Source organism: Onychomys torridus, chromosome 3 (assembly GCF_903995425.1).
Source record: "Onychomys torridus chromosome 3, mOncTor1.1, whole genome shotgun sequence".
NCBI classification, from domain to species: domain Eukaryota; kingdom Metazoa; phylum Chordata; class Mammalia; order Rodentia; family Cricetidae; genus Onychomys; species Onychomys torridus.
In genome coordinates this window covers 31,532,269-31,555,590 of record NC_050445.1, presented here as the reverse complement: position 1 = coordinate 31,555,590, position 23,322 = coordinate 31,532,269, and the positions used below count along the sequence as shown (strand labels likewise).

The window sequence follows — 23,322 nt, the reverse complement described above, 5'->3', positions numbered from 1 at the left end:
TCATATTTGGAGTGTTTTGAACATCTTTGTAAGTCTTTGTTACTCATTGGCAACATGTTCAGAACTTTGAGCACTTTATAATAGACAGTCATGCCATAAAGAAATTTATAGTTCTCCTGATTGCATTATGTCTTTGGAATTAAATACCTTCTCTCAGAGATACTGTAAGATAATACCTAAGATAATTACTGATCATGCTAACTCAAAAGCTCTGAGCATATTATTCTCAATTTAGGTGAATTTTATTTTGTGTTACATAGCTGTGTGTGCATGTGTGTACTTGCTCACACACATGGCAGGCACACGTGTGTCACACTGTATAGTGGAGGTCCAGACTTTCACCATGGGAGCTGAACTCTTACTGAGCCATTTCACTGGCTTTTAGCTGGCAGCCTTTTTTAATTTTAAGGACGAAACAGTACAATGCTGTGTCATCTGTCTTGAGAAATTTTTTGTCTATCTCTTGCTCTATTTCTCTTACTGTCTGACCCCCTTCACCATTTCTCTCTCCCTATGTTTTCCATTTAACAAGTTTTATTTCAGAACTTAGCCTCTTTGTTTTTAGTGTATGTTGAGGTTATTATATACACCCCCAAGTTTTTCTGTTGGGGGTGGTGGTATGTCAGTACCTCTCCAATGTGGGGTGTGTGTGTGTGTGTGTGTGTGTGTGTGTGTGTGTGTAAGTCAGAGGAAGTTTTCTGGAATTGGTTCTTGCCTTTCACCTTTTTAAACAAAGTCTCTTGTTGGTTTGCTTTATTATTATTATTGAGACAAGGTCTCTGTGTATGTCTAGCTATCCTGGACCTCTGTAGAGCAGACTGGTCATGAACTCAAAGGGAGCTGCCTGCCTCTTTAAAGTGTGCATACCACCATATCTAGCTGATTTGGTTGTTAAGCCTTGGTCTTGTTGTGCAACCCAGGCCAACTGCCTGAGTGCAGAGATTTCAAACACTCTGTCACTATGCTCAATCCTAGGCTGTTTTTTCTAAGGATGTTGTTCAGTATTGCATTATTTATAATAGTGTAGATAAGCATTTTATATAGTGTTAGGATTATCAATTTAAGATTCAACTGAAAAAGTCAGGTGATTTTTTTTTTTTTTTTTTTTTTTTGTGCCAGAGCTGAGGATTAAACCCAGGGCCTTGCGCTTGCTAGGCAAGTGCTCTACTACTGAGCTAAATCCCCAACCCCCAAATGATCTCATTTTTGTTGTTTTTATTTTTGTTTGTGTTTGTTTTTTGTTTTTTTTTTTTTTTTTTTTTTGAGACAGGGTTTCTCTGTGTAGTCCAGGCTGTCCTACAACTTGCTCTGTAGACCAGGCTGGCTTCAAATTCATTCACCTGCCTCTGCCTCCCAAGTACCACCACCACTTGGCTACCTCATAGTTTCTTTTTATAGGACTGTAATGTTTGTAGATGGTGAGAAAGTCGATCACCTCTTACTCCTTTTGATTACAAATTATAACTCTGTTGGATGAATTTGGTGGCATGGTGGTGGTACATACCTATAATCCCAGCACACAGGAATCTGAAGTAGAAGGACCTGCAACCTTGAGGCTAGCTTAGGCTGTGTAGAGTATGGAACCAGCCTAAGTTACATAGTGAGTCCTCATCCCCCCAAAACAAACAAAGCAAGTGTAGTGGTTCATATCTCTAATTTTATCATTTAGTAGAATACCTAGTTCAAAGCCAACCTGGCCTGCAGTGTAAGATTGCCTCAAAGAAAACAAAAGTTGAAGCAGTTTTCTCCTTTAAGTGCTGTGGAATTGAGGAAGTACTGTAAATATGTTCATAAGATAAAGTTATAAAATAGTATAAAATTACACAAGCTGGTTTTTAGTTTCTTCTGATATAATCAACTAAAAACTTATGTCATTTACTAGCTAGGTGTATGCCAGGCTCTGTGTTAAGAAATTTGCCTTAGTTTATCTGTATTAGGTTTTCATTGCTGTTAGAAAATACTTGAGAAACAGTTTAAAAGAAGAAACATTTATTTTGACTCATGAATTCAGAAGTTTTAGCACCTGGTCTACTGGCTCCATTGCTGTGGGCCTATGGTTGAGGCAGAACATCATGATGACTGAAAGATACAAAGGGTCGTGGTAGAGAAAAGCTGCTTAGTGCAAGGTTGGCAAGCACAATAAGTTGACAGGGCAGGTCCAGACATAAGATCCTCCCTTCAAAGTACCCATTTCTTTGAACTAGGTCTCACCTAGAGATTTCTATAACCTAACAGTACTATCAAACTAAGAACCTGTCATTAGGGGCTGGAGAAATGGCTAAGGGTGCTTGCCCCTCTTTCAGGAAAATTTTCAGTTCCCAGCAGACACATTGAACAGTGCACAACTGCTTGTAACTCCCAGCTCCATGGGATCCAACACCTTCTGGCTTCCACAGGTATCCAGGTGTATGGGGTATACATGCACACATTTTTTTAAAAAATGTAGATTATCCATTGATTGGATAATAGCCCTTATGATGGACTCTGGATGATTAGATATACCAGTTAGTGACCAGATCATCAGCACATTAACTTTTGGGGGACTTTTTATACCTAATGACATTTATATTGCTGTTCCTGTCTTTCAAATGATAGATTAAACTAAGGGAGGATGTATAACTTTCCCCTGGTTGCACAGAGAGTGAATGGATAGAACCATAGTTAATACAACCCAAACCATACTTTAAAATATATTTGATATTATATATGCACCCATGAAATGTTTGGAATTGGAATTGTTTGTTTATTGAATACTAATGCTATACTGGGAAATGTGAGAAGTTGTGTTATATAAGATTTTAATCTGGGGCTGGATCATTTGGAAGTTGGAGAGATGGCTTGGCAGTTTTTTTGTTTTGGTTTATTTTTTTTTTTGTTTTTTCGAGACAGGGTTTCTCTGCGTAGTTTTGCGCCTTTCCTGGAACTCACTTTGGAGACCAGGCTGGCCTCGAACTCACAGAGATCCACCTGGCTCTGTCCCCCAAGTGCTGGGATTAAAGGCGTGCGCCACCACCGCCGGCGACTATGGGGGCTTGGCAGTTAAAAGCAACATCCACATGGTGGCTTACAGCTATCCATATCTCCAGTTCTGGGGATCCAGCCTCTTCTGACTTCAGTCATGCAGACAAACACACACTTTTTAAAAAAGGAATAAAATAATAATTTTTGGGCTGGAGAGATAGTTTAGTGATTAAGAACATGCATTCCTCTTCCAGAGGACCTGAGTCCAGTTGCCAGCATACACATTAGGTAAATGTCAATTTCCTGTGACTCCAGCTCCAGGGGATTCAATGCATCTAGCCTGCTGAGTCATGCACACCCAGATTCACATGTGTACACACACACACACACACACACACACACTCAAAAATAATTTTTTAAAGAATATAATTCATGTAAATGTATAAAGATATAAAGTTGTTTTTTCTGGGACTATAGTATGAGGTGGTAGGTTCAAAATGGGCATTTTAGATCTTGAGTCATTCTCTTTTGTTCATAGAAGACAAAAACACTGTGAAAGCTATAGAAAAAAAGCTAAACCAAAAAAAGCCTTGCTTGTTATTTGTTTGTTTTTTTTTTTTTCTGTTGTTGTAGTTTAGGAAATGGTTTCTGGAGAACTGTTTTTGTGATAAGCACATAGTTTCAGTCTCCAGAAGTATATTCTTTTCTAAGTATATACTTTTTTAAGCAGAATTCTATAGAGGTTTTTTTGCTGGGAGGGTATGAGGATTGATACGTACATGACTTGTTTTTATAGAAGTGAAAGTCAGAACTCAGGAAGAATATCATTTACCAGCACATTGTGCCAGCTTAAAAAATTATATAGTTAATTATTTCGCTGGGTGGTGGTGGCGCATGCCTTTAATCCCAGCACTCGGGAGGCAGAGCCAGGTGGGTCTCTGTGAGTTCGAGGCTAGCCTGGGCTACCAAGTGAGTCCCAGGAAAGGCACAAAGCTACACAGAGAATCTCTGTCTTGAAACCCCCTCACCCCCGCAAAAAATTATATAGTCATTTCTCTAAAAGTAGATATTCTTTTTTTAGGTCCCGCTCACATAGCAAGAATCCCAAAAGGTAGGTACTGTAGAAGATGGATAAAATAGTGAAGCTGTGTTTTTCAAATGTGTGGTTTTTAGGTTATATATCTTGTCAATTTTAATGAGAATCAATAAATTATTACTGACTGAGTGAGCAGTGGTAGCACATAACTTTATTCCCAGCACTTGGGAGGCAGGCACCAGGTGTGACTCTGAGTTCAAGGCTAGCCTGGTCTACAGAGTGAGTTGCAGAACAGCCAGGGCTACACAGAGAAAAAACCCTGTCTTGGAGAGAAAAAACAAAAAAGGTTATCATTCATTGACTTTTTGTTAGGTCAGATTTGAGCTTTTTTTTTTTTATTTTTTTTTTATTTTTTTTATTTATTTTTTTTTTTGCCTTAATGAATTGGTTTAATTCAAAGTGATACAGAGTTCAGAGTACTACAAAGATGAAACTGCAGGCTCTGGTAGAATTTCAGACTGGGTTTAAATTTATAGCTGAGGTAGCAATTGCTGAACACTAGAGACGATGAGCCATTGTATTATTTATCATATTTATTTATCTGTTTATCTATCTATCTATCTATCTATTTATTTATTTATTGCAAAAGTTTATTACAATGTACAATCAGCTCCAGGATAATACTTCATTCTGACTATAGGTGGCAAAGATGTTATAGTGGGGAATCCAGATGTTTAACAGGCTCCAGGATAACACTTCATTCATGCTGTAGGTGGCAAAGATGTTATGGCAGGGAATCCAGATGTTTAAATAAGAATGGGAGAGGGTTACCATCATCTCAGATATGAGGAATCTCTTACTTTTTTTCAGATTTCTTATTTCCACTTGTGGCCAGGGGTCCCTTTCCATGGTCTTGGCTTTTAGCTCCCCAAGTTTCTTCTGCTCTTTTGTTTTTTTTTTGAGACAGGGTTTCTTTATGTATGTAGCTTTGGCGCCTTTCCTGGAACTCACTCTGTAATCCAGGCTGTCCTCGAACTCACAGAGTTCCGCCTGCCTCTGCCTCCCAAGTGCTGGGATTAAAGGCATGCGCCACCACTGCTGCCACCACCACCACTGCCACCATCACCACCCGGGTCTTCTGCTCTTTTTGTTTCTGCTTGAAAGCCTTATCTTCCTTGTCTATCTCCTTGGCCTGCTTCTTGTGCTGTTTCAGGGGCTTCTTTTGCCACCCTCTCGGTTTGACATGGTGCCTACAGACAGCCGAGCTATTTCTTTAAAAATCTTCTAGAAATTCAGTAAATATATGACAGGATCTCCCCCCCCCCCACACACACACACAGAGGGTTTCTCTGTGTAGCTTTGCTCCTTTCCTTGAACTCGCTTGGTAGCCCAGGCTGGCCTTGAACTTACAGAGATCCGCCTGGCTCTGCCTCTGGAGTGCTGGGTTTAAAGCCGTGCGCCACCACCACCCAGCCTTTTTAATTTTTATTTAATGTGGTGTTTTACCTACATGTATGTCTATGTGAGGGTGTCAGATATTGGAGTTACACATAGTTGTGAGCTGCTATGTAAAGCTGGGTATTGAATCAGGATTCTCCAGAGAGCAGCCAATGCTCTTAATTGCTGAGCCATCTTTCCAGCCCAGGATTTTCTTTTCTTTTTTAAAGGCAGTTTGAAAAAAATAATCAATTTGAGTGGTCCATTTAAGAAACAATGTTTTAACATATGTGTTGGAAATACAAATAGATTTGCCAGCTAGCTGGGGATTTTGTTGTTGTTATTGTGTGGGTTTTGTTTTGTTTTGTTTTTGAGACTGTGTAGCCCTGCTTGGTTCCAGTTTGTCTTCTGGTACTGTTAGGAAGGATTACAGGCATGTGTCAGCATACCTAGTTAGTTGTTTTTCCAGGCAGGGTCTTGCTTGAATTCATTATCCTTCTACCTCTATATTCCTTAATGATGAGATTATAGCTGTGTACCACCACATCTGGCACTATATCCTTAGTGGAGTGTCTATGTATGTGATTCTACATACCCTGAGATAGTTGTTTATATTTGTTGTCACGAATAATACTTCTTCCCCCATTCACTTTGTGTAATACGCCCCTTAGAGCTTCCTGGTGGAATGATAAAATACTGATCTTGATGTTTGTCAGACTACAGTTTTGCTCTTCTTTACTTACTTCATTGTAGCCAAGCAGGTTTCTTCTGTTGTGCCTTCAACTTGCTCTCATTCCAGGATTTTATACCTGGTGCTCTTCGCTATGCTGGCTGATTTGCTTCTTCTCTTTTTCAGTCTTTGCTCAAATGCCATCCTGTCAGAAAATCCTTGTCTGCTTGCATTATGTAAACTATTCCTACCCATTTCTCTATTTACTTATTTCTTTACTAGAGGTAGATCTCTAGAGACTTGTTTATAGATTATGATCTCCAACAGTTTAGGGACTTGATTTTATTTTACTATTTCTTTTCCCTAGTAACTAAAAAGGTGCAATGGGCTACGTACCTAGTAAGTATATTTTGCATGAATAATTATTATCTAGACATTTTAAAAAGTTGCATTAAATTATGTATTAGATGAAATAGGTTAACTAGGTCAAAATGAATGGTTAGTACCATTTGATAAACCTTCTTTTGAGTAGACTGTAATTTTTCTTTTAGATTATTTTGTCTCCATGTATGCATGTGCACCACGTGTATGCCTAGTACCCACAGAATTTAGAAAAGTGTGTCCAGTTCACCTGACATTGGAATTACAAATGGTTGTGAGCCACCATGTTGGTGTTAGGAATTGCACCTGGGTTTTCTTTGAGAGCAGCCAGTGCTCTTGATCATTAAACCACTTCTCTAATCTCTATTTTACTTTGGAGACAGGGTGTCACTATGTAGCCCTGTCTGGTCTCATCATGTAGACAAGATTAATCTCAGACTCATAGCAGTCTGCCTACCTGTGCCTCCCAAGTGCCAATTAAGACATGTACCGTCATTCCTGTTGCTTCATCATCTCATGAGGTTTTTCATCTCATGAGATAGCTAGGTAGGTAAGTAGAGAGGTTGATAGGTAGGTAGATAGGTAAGTAGGTAGATACAGACAGACAGACTGACAGATATATAGGTAAATAGGTTGACCTTTCATGATGGATGCATGGGCAGACAGATAGACAACCTTCCTGTGTCCCTTTTTAGAAATATGCTCTTCAAAGCCAGGTGTCATAGCACATTCCTATAAACTCAGTATTTGCCTGTATTTTCAGTGCTCAAGGGGCAGAAGCAGGAGATCCAGGAGTTCAAATCAAGGTCATCCACAGCTACACAGAGCAAGTTTGAGCCACCATTGGCTATATGAGAAATACTGTGTTTAATTGAAGAAACTATTCAATTGTGTTTAGATATGAAGTGTATGATATGTACCTTTATTTGACTGTAATACAGAATGGAGCTAAATGCTTTTAAAATTCTTCTATAGGAGTTAGAGAAGTGACTCAGTTCTTAAGGCCATTTGTTCTTGCAGAAGACCCAGATTCTATTTCCACCAACCCTAATTCCAGCTATTGGGGATCCAGTGCTCTCTTTTGACCTTGGTGTATACCAGGCATGCATGTAGTACACAGACATTCAAGCAAAGCACTCATACACATACAAATGAAATGAATCTCTCTCTCTCGCTCTTTCTCTCTCTCATATATATATATATATATATTTTTTTTTTATTTTATTTTATTTTATTTTATTTTTTTAAATGAAAATTCTTCTGTAGCCAGGTATGGTAGCTCACACCTTCAGTCTCAGCACTTGGGAGACAGAGACAGGCAGATCTCTGAGAGTCCAAGACCAGCCTGGTACATGGTGAGACTGTATCAAATTAAAAAACCAAAGAACCTAAAATATTCATTTAAAAACAAACTACCACATAATTATTACACTTTTGAAGTTATGAGAAAATAATATGGTAATTTGAAATATTTTTAACCATATTACTGAAGTACAATTTAGATGCCGTAAGATTTGTCCATTTTAAGTTTGTGAGGAGCTGTTTGCAGAATTATCAACACAATCCAGCTTAAAACATTTTGATGTTTTGGAGGTTTTTTCGTTTATTTTTGTTTTTGTTTTTTTGACATGTACTGTAGTGTCCTAGGCTGCCCATGAACTTACTATCCTCTTACTTCCTCCACCTAAATGCAGAGATTACAAACATGCATCACTCACATCATCCCTTCTCTCAATCTTAAATTGACTTTAAACAAACAGTGTACTTTTCATCTTCTTGTGTTCCCTCACAAGTTTCTGTTCTTTCCATGCTATCTCCATCCTCATTACACACACACACACACACACACACACACACACACATACCTCACCACCCACGTGTTTTGGTAAAACGCCCAAATTATATTTGTTTGTTTACATTGTAATTTTTGGCTTACTATGGGCATTCAAAAATTCAGTGGTCAAAATACAATTCAAATAAAGGATGGTTTATCTGTAAATATTCTTTATTATCATTCCTTCTGTATTTCATATGCATCCCATACATTTAATTTCTTTCCTTGGTGGGTTTTCTTTTTGTTTGTTTGTTTTTGGTGGGCAGGAGTTTTTTTGTTGTTGGTGGTGGTTTTGGTTTTTTAAGATTTTTTTTTTTAATTTTTTATTTTATTTTTTTCATTTTTTGAGACAAGGTTTCGCTGTAGCTTTGGAGCCTGTCTTGGACTAGCTCTGTAGACCAGGCTGGCCTGGAACTCACAGAGATCCACCTGCCTCTGCCTCCCAAGTGCTGGGATTACAGGCATGAGCCACCAACGCCCGGCAAGATTTATTTTTATTTGTGAGTATATGCCATGTGTGTAGAGGGGATGGCCTTGGAAGCCAGAAGAGCATGTTAGGTTCCTTGGAACTAGAATTATAAGTGATTGTAAGCCTCCTCATGTACATGTTAGGAATTGAACTTGATTATGGAAGAGCAGCGTGTATTGTTGAGCCAAACCTCTAGGCCCCCCCCCCCCCCCATATTTCTTAAGTATGCAAAAAAAAATCTAAAAATTGGCGTGGAGTAGTAATACTGATTATTGCCTTTGTTTTTCTTTCATATTCCTGATACAGCTTTAAAAAATTTTTAAGTATGAGTGCTTTGTTTACACGTATGCCTGAATGCCAGGCGTGGATATCAGATCCCATTGTAGATGTTTGTGAGCCACCATCTGGTTGTTGGATATTAAACTCATCAGGACCTTTGGAAGAGCAGCCTGTGCTCTTAACAGCTAAGCCATCTCTCCAGCCCCTGATATAGCTTATTTAGAGTCTCACTTTGTGTATGTAGTGAGGCCCTGGCTGGCCTCAAATTCAGTGTGCCACCACAATTTCCCCTGATAAATCTTTTTTATTACTATTTTTATGTGTGTATGTATTTTGCTTGTGTGTGTGTGCATGTATGTGTGGTGTGGAAGTCAGAAGAGGGAAGGTTTTAACTCTTAACACAATAAAATATCCAGTAAGAACATTTATCAGATTAAGAATTACATGTTCCAGCTGGGTGGTGGTGGCGAATGCCTGTAATCCCATCACTCTGAGGCAGAGGCAGGTGGATCTCTGTGAGTTCAAGGCCAGCCTGGTCTACAGAGCTAGTCCAGGACAGGCTCCAAAGCTACAGAGGAACCCTGTCTGGGGGGCGGGAGGGGAGTACATGTTCTAGTGGTTGGGAATTTAGCTCAGTGGTAGAGTACTAGGCCCTGGCTTTGGTCCTCAGCTCCGGGGGGAAAAATAAGAATTACATGTTCCAAAGTTTTAAGCTGTTTTTTTTTTTTTTTTATCATAACTTGTATTGCCATCCTGAAAATATCTTTTTAGATCTTAAAACATCTTTTTAGATACACAGCTTAAGCTTTTATGTTTCTCAACCTATATATTTTACATCTCTTTGATAAGTTTTTTTTTTAAATTAGGTAATAAAGAAATCTGTAACTATAACTATCTTGTCTTCAACTCCATTAGAGACCCAAAAAGGATAAAATAGTACTTGAGTCAACAGGAAGTGTAGACAAACAACTTCCAAAACTATAGAAATGACAGAGACATCTGGCTACCTGTACAGTCACCCAAGACTCCTCTGTAACATTGAGGCATCCATCTTTGGCCTGCAGGAATTTTGAAGGACTGCCTTACCTTGTCTTGGCAAAGTTTGGTATTCACTTCCTGTTGTATCCTGCTTGTCCGGTTTGAACAGCATACTGTCAGCAGTCTAGGCAAAGGCAATTTTTGTCATAAAGAAAGTAAACTAGGAAGTGGGGATGGGAGGGGGGAGGACAGGGGAACCCATGACTGATGTGTAAAATTAAAACACAAATATGATAATAATAATAATTTAAAAAAAGCAAAACACAAATATAATAATAATAACTTAAAAAAAGCAAACTATAAGGAGCTTCTTCAATGCTCATTATCCTTTTATCAAGTAGATTGGTTTTGCCAGGAGCAGACGTGTCTCATTGTCATGAAAAGCCTTATGTTATTAAAACAGATCTTTGTAGTGTTTGAAGACCATCCATTTAAAATATATCTCTGGCCGGGCAGTGGTGGTGCACGCCTGTAATCCCAGCACTCGGGAGGCAGAGGCAGGTGGATCTCTGAGTTCCAGGCCAGCCTGATCTACAAAGCGAGTTCCAGGACAGGCTCCAGAGCTACAGAGAAACCTTGTCTCGAAAAAACCACACACACACACACACACACACACACACACACACACACACACACAAATAATAAAAAAATTAAAATAAAATTATATCTCTGACCTTGAAACCATTTGTAACATAACTTTAAGTTTGATTGTTAGAGATGACTAACTCCTAACCTGCATTTCTTTAATATTCTAAATAGCTTTCAAAGACTAAAACATTACATAACCTTTTAAAATGAGCTGCATAGGTACAGTACTTGAAATAAGAGTAGAAACATATAGAGTATAACAAAAATAACCCCAAATTTGTATCAGTATACAAAGATCCATACCAATGTAAAATATCTGAGATCTGTAGTTGTTTAAAAGTAGATTCATCAATCCATCCTTTTGTCATTTCTATATTATATCTCCCTTTCCCCTTTCACTACATCCCTAGTTAACTGGCATAAATTTATATAGTATTGGTACTTCTGGGAATTGATGCTCTAGTTTTCTATTTTGAAATTCTAGTATCTAGTCATTAACATACTAACAATGTATTTCCATTGTTCATGTAGTTTATTTAGAATAGAATTGCAATCAAATACCGCTACTGAAGTCTTGGCAAGATGGCCCAGCTGGTTAAAGTACCTGCCACCTAGCCTGATAACCTGAGTTCATTTCCTGGGATTCACATTGTGGAGAGAGACTCATAAAAGTTTGTCCTCTAATCTCTCCTTATGTCCTGTGATATGCCCATGAGTACATACATCATTTTTGTTTGTTTTTGGTTTGTTTTGGTTTGGTTTTTCAAGACAGGGTTTCTTTGTGTAGCCCTGGCTATCCTGGAACTCAGATCTGCCTGCCTCTGCCTCCCAAGTGCTGGGTTTGAAGGCACAAACCACCATTGCCTGGCCACACATCACTTATAAAGGAAAAAAAACCCAGCTTCGTTTTAAAAGAAAAACTTGTAGCACTAACAGTGAAATAAATTATTTTCTTGTAGATCTAGATCCAGAGAACATCGCAGACACCGATCTCGCTCCATGTCACGAGAACGCAAGAGGAGGACTCGATCCAAGTCTCGGGAGAAACGACATCGCCACAGGTCCCGTTCCAGTAGCCGCAGCCGCAGCCGCAGCCACCAGAGAAGTCGACACAGCTCTAGAGATAGGAGCAGAGAGCGATCCAAGAGGAGGTACTGAAGTGCCGATCAGAGGATGCGGAGCTACCTTTATGTTTAGCCTTTTGTTTACTTATGTTACTTATGCTTAGATTATTGGTTTGAAACTTGCACCTGGTATTGATATGTACTCAATTGTAGGTGTATGCATTTTTTCCTGATTGTATGGGTAGTTCATGCAGAGATCCGTGTGAGCCAGAGTAAGAAATTGGAGCCAGTATGTGCAGAGGTTATTGCTTTTCTTTACTTGGGATGTTGGGGAGGTGGGAGGGATGCTTATAAACCTTCTTTACAGGCAAATAATTTTAGGTACTCATCAGGTTTTGGGGATGTTTGTTTGTTTGTTTTTCAATATGTATTAACAAATTAGGGGCTCTGTGAAGTCCTTTCATTAAAAGAATTATTTAGCTTTGTTTGCTTGTTTTCCAAACTTGGAGCTGGTGCACTTCTAAAGAGCAAACATATTCTACTGTGTTGTTTAATCTGCAGTATGAAACATACATTTTTGTGTTCATCTTTAGTGTGATGGGAAGATTCTGAGTTTTGAGAAGCTACAGCACTTGTTAGTATAGCAGGAAACCTCAAAATATGCAATGAGAGCAGACTAAGGGTTAGAATGTAGTGCAGCTGTTAAACTCCCAAAACTCAGGTCACATGATAGTCCTATGGAACATAAATTATACTTACAATTACTTTCCCCCCCCAACAACCATGCTTAGGTTTATATAGGAGAAACACTCGGAGTGTGCCTAGTTACTAGTCTTAGGCTTTCTGTGGCTTACACCACATAAAGTTCATAGTTGAATCCACAGAAAGCTGGCAGAATCTTTGTTTTAGGCTGAATTACCCATTCTCTGAAATCACAAGCTCACTTTCTTAATAGGCTTTCAATCAATACTTTATTTGATATGTTTCTGTCCTTGTTCTAAGTAGCCCTTGAAGTGATTCTAACTAGTTTATTTGTGGGGGGAGGGATGATTTTGGGGGAATGGTCGGGGGAGACAAGGTCTTACTTATGTAGCCCAAACTGGCCTCAGATTCATAATCCTTTTTTCTAAGCTTCATCTTGAGTGCTGGGATTATAGGTGTATAACACTGCCTAGCTTTAAGAATTAGATAACTTTCCTCTGTGCTAGGCTTAGTTTAAAAAGTAGCAAAGAAATAATAGTGTTTGTAAACAACCATATTCATGTTGCTCTAAGGAGTTTTCTGTGTGGGAACGAACATACTTGACCACAGATTATAAAGTGCTAAACTGGATATCATAGGGCAAATTATATAAATCTAGATAGTGAAAATTTCATAATGATTTTTAAAAATGGTTTCAGATATGGTTCAGTCTTGAATAAATGGTTGTAATTAAACAAGTAGGAAAATACCTGTAGGTCTCTTTCTCACACTTTGAAACTGGAATTTAGAGGCTGTCCTCAGTGCAGTGTTCAGAAATAAACATTTTCTTAATGATCTTGATGATTTGAAATCTGTACACTAATCTGAGAATTATGCGGCTAGGTGGTAAAGGATCTGGATGATTCTGTGTTGACCTGCCCAGCTGTCCTTTTTCTAGTGTTTATTTTCCATGTCTATTGGTGGTGGAAATGGGAGGGGTGTGGGCAGTCGTGTCCTATCATTGTGTCATCTTGATGCTTCCTGCACTTGTGAAGTGTATTTATATAGGAAAACCTCCCACCATGCTCAGCACGTTCAAAAGAGGATTATTTTTGTAAAACTATTAAAATTTTGCTTTTTCAAGAGTATTTCATATCCTGGAATTCAAATTACTTTTAAAACAACATTGTTTTTTAACAAAAAAGCAACTAATTGCTACTTGTTATTTCATATATATAAAACATCAAATTATTGGTATATATGTGAGTTTAGTTTTTGATGGTAAAAAGAGTCCATTAAAATTCTTGACATTTTGCTGTTTTCTTGCCCATGCTGTGAAGTACTGGTCTCTGCTACAAGTGAGTTACCTGTATGAACCTTGTCTTGGCAACAGTTCCCATAGGTCAGTGAAGACCTTCAGCAACCTTGTGTTTTTTGGGGTGTTCTGTCAGGTAGTCTTTGCTCAATAATTTAATTATATTCTGTTGTTTTTCTCTGTTTCATTAAATAGTTAATAGGAATATTTGGCTTATTAGGCTTTCATTAGCAACACATAAGAAACTGTCTTCATGTAGAGTATTTGTGATCTTATACAAACATGAATTCATCTTTAGTTTTCAGTTACTATCACTGACCTCAGGGACTTGCCAGCATCAAATGTCATTGTTCTTTTGATCATTTCTATCATCATTAATAGAGGCTTTGGAGATGGCTTGTGTAGACTTGGAATGTGACTTTTTGTCTTTTAAGCATGTTATTTTTTAAATGCTTATTAAGCAAGAGCTCCTGTAATGCTAAGACTCGGGCTGAGTCAGGAGTCTTGCCACAAATTAAGGCCAGTTTGGGCTAGGGAGAAAGACCTTGACTCAGAAAACAAAACTAAAGGGGGTGAAAGGCTTATAAAATCTCATAAAGTAGTATGCTCTAAATTGGCGTTAATTTTTCAAACTTTTATTTTAATCATCTGTGTTACCATATCTTTGTATTATGACAAAGGACTTGAAAACAATTTATGAAAGGAAGGATTTTTTCAGCTCACGTTTCTGAGATTTCAGTTCATGGCGACTTTTGAATTGTTTCTGGGCCCATGCCTGGTGAACCAGAATGCCAGGGCAGGGAGCCTGTAATGGAGTAAAGTGGTTCGTTCACCTTTGGCAGAAGAAATAGAGAACAAGGTATTAGACACAAGATATAGTAAGATACTCCACCTCATAATGGCTGGTTAGTTATGAACTTAGAGTGGGTTAATTCATTGATTGTACCATCTTCATGACCTCATCAGTTTTCTGTAGTACCACCTACCAGTTTCAAGTCAGCAGTACATGAGCCTTTTGAACTGTTTTATATCTAAACTACAATGTTCTCCTTTAAAACTGGTTACAGTAGTATTTTTATCTTGCCTTATGTTTTTCTGAAAGTACTGCTTTTTCAGGGCTAGTAGCATTTTTAAACGCCCAACTCTTAACAAAAGAAAAGTATTATGTAGGACTTGGCAGTGCCTCTGATCATAATTTTAAACCTTGGTTGAGATAAATTATGTATAAACATTCTGTATCACCTGTAAAAAACAAAATAAATGTAATATTTGTTGTTAATTCATTATAGGTGTTGAAAGTGTATATTCTATGCTAACCAATATAGTTAGATCCTATGTAATGTCTTTGCGTTTTGTTGGTTTTTTTCAATTTGCATTTCTGCTATGAGGGTGTTTTGTTTATGTACCTTTTTTTGAAGATGGCTGTGGGAATGGAGATAGTATTAGGAGCAGTTAGTATTTTATTATGGTATAACCAGTTTTTGATACCTTCCATTTTGGTTTTAATGAATTCACTCAAGTAAAGCAGATTTTTAGATTAGCAAATGGTTATTTAAAGCCATAGTATTGAGTAGTTCTGTTACCTAGGTTTGCGAAGTGCTGCTTATAGAACAAATGTGGCTGAAGCCGGTTTTTGTACAGCCAGCAAGCTATGGATGGTTCTGCATTTTTACATTTTAAAAGTTGATAGAAAAGAAAGACTCTTAACATCCTGAGATTGTGTGTAATTTACAACACTTCAAATCCTTATTGTCAGTCCATTTGGCCCAAAGGATAAGTAAGACCTCTGTACTAATTCATTGATTTCCATCCAATTTGGAATCTGATACTTTTCACTTTTAAAAGCTAAATATTACCTATACATTATTTTTATATTAAATATCTCTTTATTAATTGGAGAAACTTCGTGGTTGTCTCAAATACTAAGACTATTTATAGGTCATGTTTAGTTTAGGCTTTTTACCTGTAGCTGTTTGTTGCCACCAATCTTGCTTTGGTGCCCCATCCACTATCATAGTGCTTCTTCTCTCAGACACTCTGCTCAGATGTGTTCTAATCTGTTTCTTCAGCTATCAGAAACTTAACATTGGTCCTGTTCTTTCATTGGATTTTGGGTCTCCCAACATACTTTGCTCCTTACATTAATATTTTTCAGATCCTCAAAAGAAAGATTCAGAGACCAAGACTTAGCATCCCGTGACAGAGACAGGAGTTCAAGAGACAGATCACCTCGTGACCGGGATCGGAAAGATAAGAAGCGGTCCTATGAGAGTGCTAATGGCAGGTCAGAAGACAGGAGGAGCTCTGGGGAGCGGGAAGCAGGGGAGGCCTAATTAGCTCTGTCTGGGTCTATCCTCCTCAGTCCTTCAGCTTCCAGATACTGATCCAGGCTAGATGAATAGATATATACTTAGTGTCTAATGATCTGAACTGAACCTGGTTTCCTTGACAAAGCCTAAACTACATCCATAGTTTCTGGTGAACCCATACTACAATTCTGAACATACAGTACAGTTTTATATAGTAGGACACTGACCCTCTAGTCTTTCAAGTAGGAGTGATAGTGAATGAATTGTGTTAATGCTTGCAGTTTTTGAACATTTGTAAAATACTGTCTTCCTTTCTATTCCAAACAGCAGCAGCTTTGGGGAACTTTTCTTTATAATTCTTCTTCCTTTGACTTTTGTATCTCCTAATACCCGTGCCTCCAACTGTAAGAGAAAAGGGGGCAGGGACGCAATATAACTTCTGTTCTAAGGTTCTGGTCACATCAGTTACTAGTTGATTACAGTTGAGCATTTCTACTGGATTGTGTGCCAGAGAGACTTATACAGGGCTCTTTTGTTTGGGGCCGATTAAGAGTTGGAAGTTGAACAGCTGTTTCATTACTTTTGCTTTTTTATTGAAAATTTGAAATCAGACTTGTCTTGATTTTTCTGTTTTACTAAATTGCTGTGTTCAGTATATTGAGGGGGGATGGGGCAGGGACTGTTTCATAATAAGCACTTGTTTTATTTTGTGTGTGAGCGTGGAGTATAAAGGCTATACTCTTATTGTAAAAAATAATAATAAAATGAAAAGAAACAATCATCACCACCATCATTACACTGTAACTTGTTTAGTAAGTTGTCGCTAGAACTATTTGCTGTGGTATTTTCCTCTATTCTGTAACATCCTTAACAGTGCCTTACTGTACAAGGCACCAAAGGAAGTAAATATATAATTGTGGATTTCAGATGAACTGTTGCTCCACCCAATTCTCTTACTGACTATACTCCACTACTTCAGAGCTGTGCTTAACAGCTTCTGTAAGGAAAGATTGGACCTGTAGAAGTAACTAAGAGTCTCTTGTTTGTGTTTCTTAATTGACAAGCCTGAATAAAATCAATATGTAACCAATATAATGAAACCAGCAGTTTCTGCATTAAAGAGCTAAGTGTCTACTAATAAATTACCTAGTAGTTAACAAATACCTTTTGTCCTTCTAGAATATAGGAGAAACAATATATAGTAAAATTGTATACATAAGATCACTTTTTGCGGCCTAAGGGTATGGTCTCACGTAGTCCAAGCTGACCTAGAATTCATTCTGTAGCTGAGACTGACCTTAAACTCCTGACCCTGTGCCTTTGCCTCAGTGCTAAGATTATAGATGTGTACAACCAAACCCAGTTTAGATCACTTTTCAAAAACCTCTTTTGGAGGCAGGGCAGTTCCAAAAATTTGGTGATAGTAATTTGGCCCTTTGTGAATGTGAAAAAGCGGAAAACTAATGCCCATCTATGTGATTACTAGATTGTTCTGAGTTTTAGAGATGAGATCTTGCTAGGTATCCTTGGCTGGCTTTGAATTGCAAACTTCTGCCTCAGCCTCCTAAGGGTTGGGACTATATAGGCACAGTCCACCAGGTGTGGCTTAAACTTTTTTTTTTTTTAAACAGCAAAAAGGAACAAGTTTCAGGACAGTCAGGACTACACAGAAACCCTGTCTTGAAAAACAACAATAAAAATATTTCACAGCTGAAAAAAAATACAGCTTGCTGAGGAAGACAATCTGCTGTTGTGGGTAGACTTATAAACCATTGAAACACATTCCTCCATCTGGTAATCAGCTGCTCTTGTGAGTTTCTTTAACCCCCCCCCCCCCATCAGCATCTTATGTGCTATAACATTGGTAAATTGCCTTAATTTATTTTCAAAACAAGCTGAGTGCGAAGGTTTCCACTTGTTTATGATCCCAGCACTGGGGAGCTGAGGAAGGAGGGGTTGTCACAGGTTCAAGTCCAGTTTGAGATAAGCTTGAGAGCTTAAAGCCATTTGCATCATGAGTTGATTCTGCCTGGTTGTTTTGTTTTCCTTTTTAAGGGTATAATTTAGAGGAATGCTGTAATCTCCTTTGAGGCGGGGGTCTTACTGACCTGGAGCTCACAAATTAGGTTAGATTTTTCTGGACAGTGAGCCCTTTGTATCACAGCACAGGAATTACAGGCATGAACTTTTTGCTGGGGGGCTGAACTTGGGTTCTCATGCACTTAAAAAGTAAGTGCCTTCTTAACCTGATCCAGGTTCTTCTCCCCATCTTTTGAAGCCAAGCTGACCTCCAACTCACTGTAAGTCAGAGATGACCCTGAACTCCTGGTTCTCTGGTCTTTACTGCTCAAATTAAGGATTATAGCCATGTACCACCATACCTGGTGAAAGTATTTCTCAGGATACTAGTGAGACAATACAAAGTCTCTTCAATATTTTTTTTTTCTTCTTTCACCTGTTGTTTGAGACAGTAGTTGTCTTTGGGAGTTAAAATAGGTGGTGAGGGCTTAGAGAAAAGCATTCTGTTGGTAGAGTTAGGGGCTCTATCAATGAACAATGCCAGGGCCAGAGATATTTCTGAGCTTTGCCATGTCTGCATGTAACCAAGATGTAGCAGCTTGGCTACTACAACCATGTCTGAGGATCAGCCTAGTTTCAATAGCTGGTGTGGTAGGAGTTAAGCTGAAAGCCAGACATTGGGGTAGACCCGATCAATTATGATGGCTTATGCCTGTAATCCACACATGGGAGGCAGGAGAATTGCAATTATTTTGAGGCCAACCTGTGCTACAATAGAAAGACCTTGCCCCAATATAAGGTAAAAAGAGAAACTGGGAGATTGTATGGACTGGAAAGAACTTTTTTTTTTTTTTTTTTAAGACTTATTATATATAGTGTTCTGCCTGCATGTACAGCTGCGCACCAGAAGAGGGCACCAGATCCCATTACAGATGCTTGTGAGCCACCATGTGGTGCTGGGAATTGAACTCAGGACCTCTGGAAGAGCAGTCAGTGCTCTTAACCTGAGCCATCTCTCCAGCCCCCATTCATGGGCTTTTAAGCAAGATTTCTCAAGATTTAATCTCTGAACATTATCAGAATCACACAAAATGCCCAAGGTCGTCATCAGTCATGAGGCACACTGCATACCCACTGGAATAACCCACAGAAAAAGAGAGCAGTGTGTGGAGACGACAAACAACTGGAACTGTCAGCAGGACTGAAAATGGTACAGCTGCTGCAGCAAAGGAGGCTCAGCAGCTAATGTGGATTAGGCGTGTCCTTCCCACCCACATTTCAGTTGCAATCTTCGTACCCAGGGAAACAAAAACTTGGGTCCACACAGGTTTGTATTTGAATGCATGTAGCAGTTAAGTTCATAGTAACCACAAACTACAAATATTTGAAATACCCATCAATTAGAAATTAGACAAGTTGTGATACATGCACACAAGGGAAATAGTTGTTAGTATAAGTAGCAATGAGTAACCTAATATACCCAGCTGAAGGAGCCAGACCCAGAAGAGGACACTGTACTGTTCTCTTCATGTGAACTAGAACAGACAGATGTAGCTGATAAGCTTTGCCTCAGGACTAGCTGCTGAGCAGTGAGCCTTTTAGGGTATTGGAAGATTTCTGTACCTTCAGTGGCAGTGTTCATGTGCTGCCTACATTGTAGAAGCTACTCCCATGTGCTGGGCATGGTAGTACATGCCTGTAAGGCCAGACTGGGCTATATAATGAGGTCTTGTCAAAAATGGCTTCTGAGATACACTATTTTGTGGAAGTCATACCTCAGTAGATTTAAAACAGGCTTAAATTTTTTTTAACCCCTTGAAAAAAAATTTACAATATTTTTAATGTTTTCCCTTCCTATCAAATTTTTACTACATCTATTGACTGTATGCATGCATGTGTCACAGGGTACGTGTGTAGGTAACCTGAGGGATTTGAGTCTCTTACAGTGTGAGGATCAGACACAGGTCTGGTCCTCAGGCTAGTGACAATATCCACTGAGTCATCTCACTGGCCCACATACAGGCTTTTTAAAACAAGTAGTAATATGGTCTCTAATCTTGAGTAAATGTTTCTGGGGCTTGAGCAGTTGCCTAGCTTGAGTTTCTGGGTTACATCCAACCACCCAAACAACAAAAAATGGTCTGGTCGGTCAGAAGCACCTAGAGAGAGGGTAACTCAGTCTTGAGTCTCAACACAGAACCAGGAGTTAGGGGAAAGTGAGTTGCATTACCTCAGGTAGCACTTGAGACAAGCCAGATGAGCAGAGCTGCTGCCCTGGGGTTTGTCAGGAGCTTCTAGACTGGCCTATGGGATATGTAATGATGAATGACAGCATCAGCTGTGAAATATTTTTATATATATTTATTAAAAATTTTTCCATTTTACATACCAACCCCAGTTCCCCCTCCCTCCCCTTCTCCCGCCTCCTTAACTCCCTCCCACTCTGCCCCATCCACTCCTCAGAGTGGGTAAGGCCTCCCATGGTAGTCAACAAAGGCTGGCACACCAAGTTGAAGGAGAGCCTAGCCCCTCCCCATTGTATCAAGGCTGAGCAAGGTATCCCACCACAGGGAATGGGCTCCAAAAAGCCAGTTCATGCACCTGGGATAAGTCCTGGTCCCACTGCCAGGGACCCCACAAACAGATCAAGCCATACAACTGTCACCCACATTCAGTGGGCCTAGTTCGGTCTCATGCAGGTTCCCGAGCTGTCAGTCCAGAGTTAGTGAGCTCCAACTAGCACCGGTCAGCTGTCTCTGGGTTTCCCCATCATGATCTTGACCCCCTCTTCTCCCTTGGCCTTGTGCTTGCTAGGCAAGCGCTCTACCACTGAGCTAAATCCCCAACCCCCGCTTCTGATGTTTTACAATCTTGCATATTAGTTGTGAGTTTTAAACCAAGCCTTGGATGGGAAAGCCCTGGAACAACTCTGAGAAGTTGTTCAGAGAATTAATTTTTCCATATAGACAGTGGGCTATGTCATTTTTTTTTTTAAAGATTTATTTATTATGTATACAGAAGAGGGCACCAGATCTCATTACAGATGGTTGTGAGCCACCATGTGGTTGCTGGGAATTGAACTCAGGACCTCTGGGAGAGCAGTCGGTGCTTTTAACCTCTGAGCCATCTCTCCAGCCCTGCCTTCTGTTTTATAGAAAGACATTAGTTGTAGATGAGAGGCCAAAACTCCTTGAAGGCTCGTGAGCTCTTCATCTGTCTTGCCTGTCAAAATAGACCTGTAGCTCTGGAGCATCTTGCTTCCTTCTTTGTTCTTAGTGCATTAGAGCAGAACATGGGTTTTCTCCTAGACACTTCTGCTTGCCTGCTGATGAATGTGTTTCACAAGGGAAGCCACAGAGCACCATCAGAAACATGTTGGGTAGCTTACAAGTATTAAAAGCAATGCTAGCTGGGTAGGAGCATGGGGGCTGGCTGACTCTGGAACCCCAGTTCTACCACATATTAGCTATGTGAACACATACTGAGCCATACTAAGTAACAGCCCCCACACTAAGAACTGTCCACGGTGCCTCTGCCGGTCTAGCACACCTGTGAGCTGACAAGTTGCATGCACTTTCTCAGATTTTTAGGTTTAAGGAACTAAAAAAGCTGTTGAGGGAATCAGTGACCACACTGGGTGATTTGAATTCAGTTCAGACTGACTCTGAGCCTTCAACTCTATTTTTTCCAAGTTTATTTAATGACAGATTGTATGATCAAGATGCCTAAAAGAGCTGGGTGGTGGTGGCACACACCCTTAATCCCAGCGCTCAGGAGGCAGAGGCAGGGGAATCTCTTGAGTTCGAGGCCAGCCTGGTCTACAGAGCTAGTAGTTCTAGCTAGTTCATAAAGAAACCCTATCTTGGGAGGGCGGGGTTAAAAGTCTACTTCTTTAACAAAAACTTTGAGATGGGGTTTGCACCCAGTGACATCCAGCAATTCTACATACCCTTACAAGTTTATCCCACAGTTGAAAAGGTCTGCCTTCTCTGGTTTCTGGCAAAAATTTTCCATTCTCAAACTAGTTCTGTCTCCTCCTGAATATGACAGGTGGAGTTACCAAAAGGCACTTTCAAATCTGGCTGCCCGCTGGAGGTTTATCTGTGTTGTGTGCATCAATAGCTATTTACAGTGCAGTGGAACAGTGCTTGCCATACAAATGTGAAGGTCTGAATTTAAATCCTTAGAATTTATATAAAGCCTGGTATGGTGGCTCCTGCCATGAGAAAGGAGCAAATAGGAGAAACCCCAGAAGTGTGACAGCCAGCTAATGGTATGTGCAACAATGAACAATGGATCCCTTAGCCAAACAAGGAGGGAGGTGACGACTGACACCCAAGATTGCCCTCTGACCTCCACATGCACACTGTGTCACACTCCCACCTGTATTCATGTATGTGCACAAACAGCGTACATGCTTGCACGCACATACAAAAATAGTGATTTTTCAGGACAGCCAGGAATACATCTCCAGGGTCAGTACTCATAACCTCCCCTCTGTTGCCCTGTAAATAAGTCCTTTATCTTATCCTCTTTGAGTCTCAGCTTTAGAATACGGGAGTAGCACAAGCCTGGGAGATTGCTGCTGTCCTGTTCCAGACACTCATGTCAGTAGTCAGCGGGTGTGGAAGCTTTCACCTGAGTTGCCGTCTGACTTCACTCCTGGCCACAGTCCAGCAATCCAGAGGTGGCGCTTGAGCCTGCTAAACTGGCCAGAGACCTTTCTTGTGACTAGAAGCTTCCAGCTTAGGTCAGCTATCAGGACAGGTTAGTGACGCACTCTTGGTGACTGTTACTTTAGTGGTCCAGAAGGAGAAAGAAGGAAGGCAGCCATGTAGAGAGAAGCTTCTCCAATTCCTTTTCGGCTTGGGCTTTTTAGACTTGGTTTTCTTGTTGTTTATAGTTAGGAGTCCAGCTTAACTACTAGGTCACTAGGTCATGGTGGGAATTAGACGTGCTAATGCAGACATGTACACTAGATAGAGCACTGGAGCTGATTGGTAATGGAAGAAGATGGATGGTTTTCCAGGCTGGAATTGCATACATAGTATTGCAGTTGGCAGCCCCCACTCTTCCTGGGGTGTCCTTGGACTTCTACACACATACCTTAACCCTCAGATTCATGTGCATTATGGGAAAATGCCTTTGCAGTTCGTGATGAGCCTTTCTCCAAAGCATAGGTGTCCACTGCTGGTCAGAACTTTGACAGGGACTAAAGTATACCTTTAAGACCCTGAGAAC

General features: G+C 39.7%; 1 protein-coding gene across 10 annotated transcripts in view; it reads left to right on the top strand.

Annotated features, from left to right (window-relative positions):
• Positions 1–17,157, top strand: part of LOC118579893 (putative RNA-binding protein Luc7-like 2) — a 62,284-nt gene extending 45,127 nt beyond the window's left edge. For 8 of the 10 annotated variants that reach the window (XM_036181672.1, XM_036181671.1, XM_036181669.1 and 5 more), the window contains 3 exons: positions 4,043–4,072; positions 11,653–11,844; positions 15,909–17,157. In XM_036181672.1, coding sequence (XP_036037565.1) covers positions 4,043–4,072; positions 11,653–11,844; positions 15,909–16,086 — 400 coding nt within the window. In that variant the 3' untranslated portion in view covers positions 16,087–17,157. The remainder of the gene's footprint in view (positions 1–4,042; positions 4,073–11,652; positions 11,845–15,908) is intronic. The other 2 variants (XM_036181675.1, XM_036181670.1) reach the window with 1 other exon arrangement.
• The last annotated feature ends 6,165 nt before the right edge of the window (positions 17,158–23,322 follow it).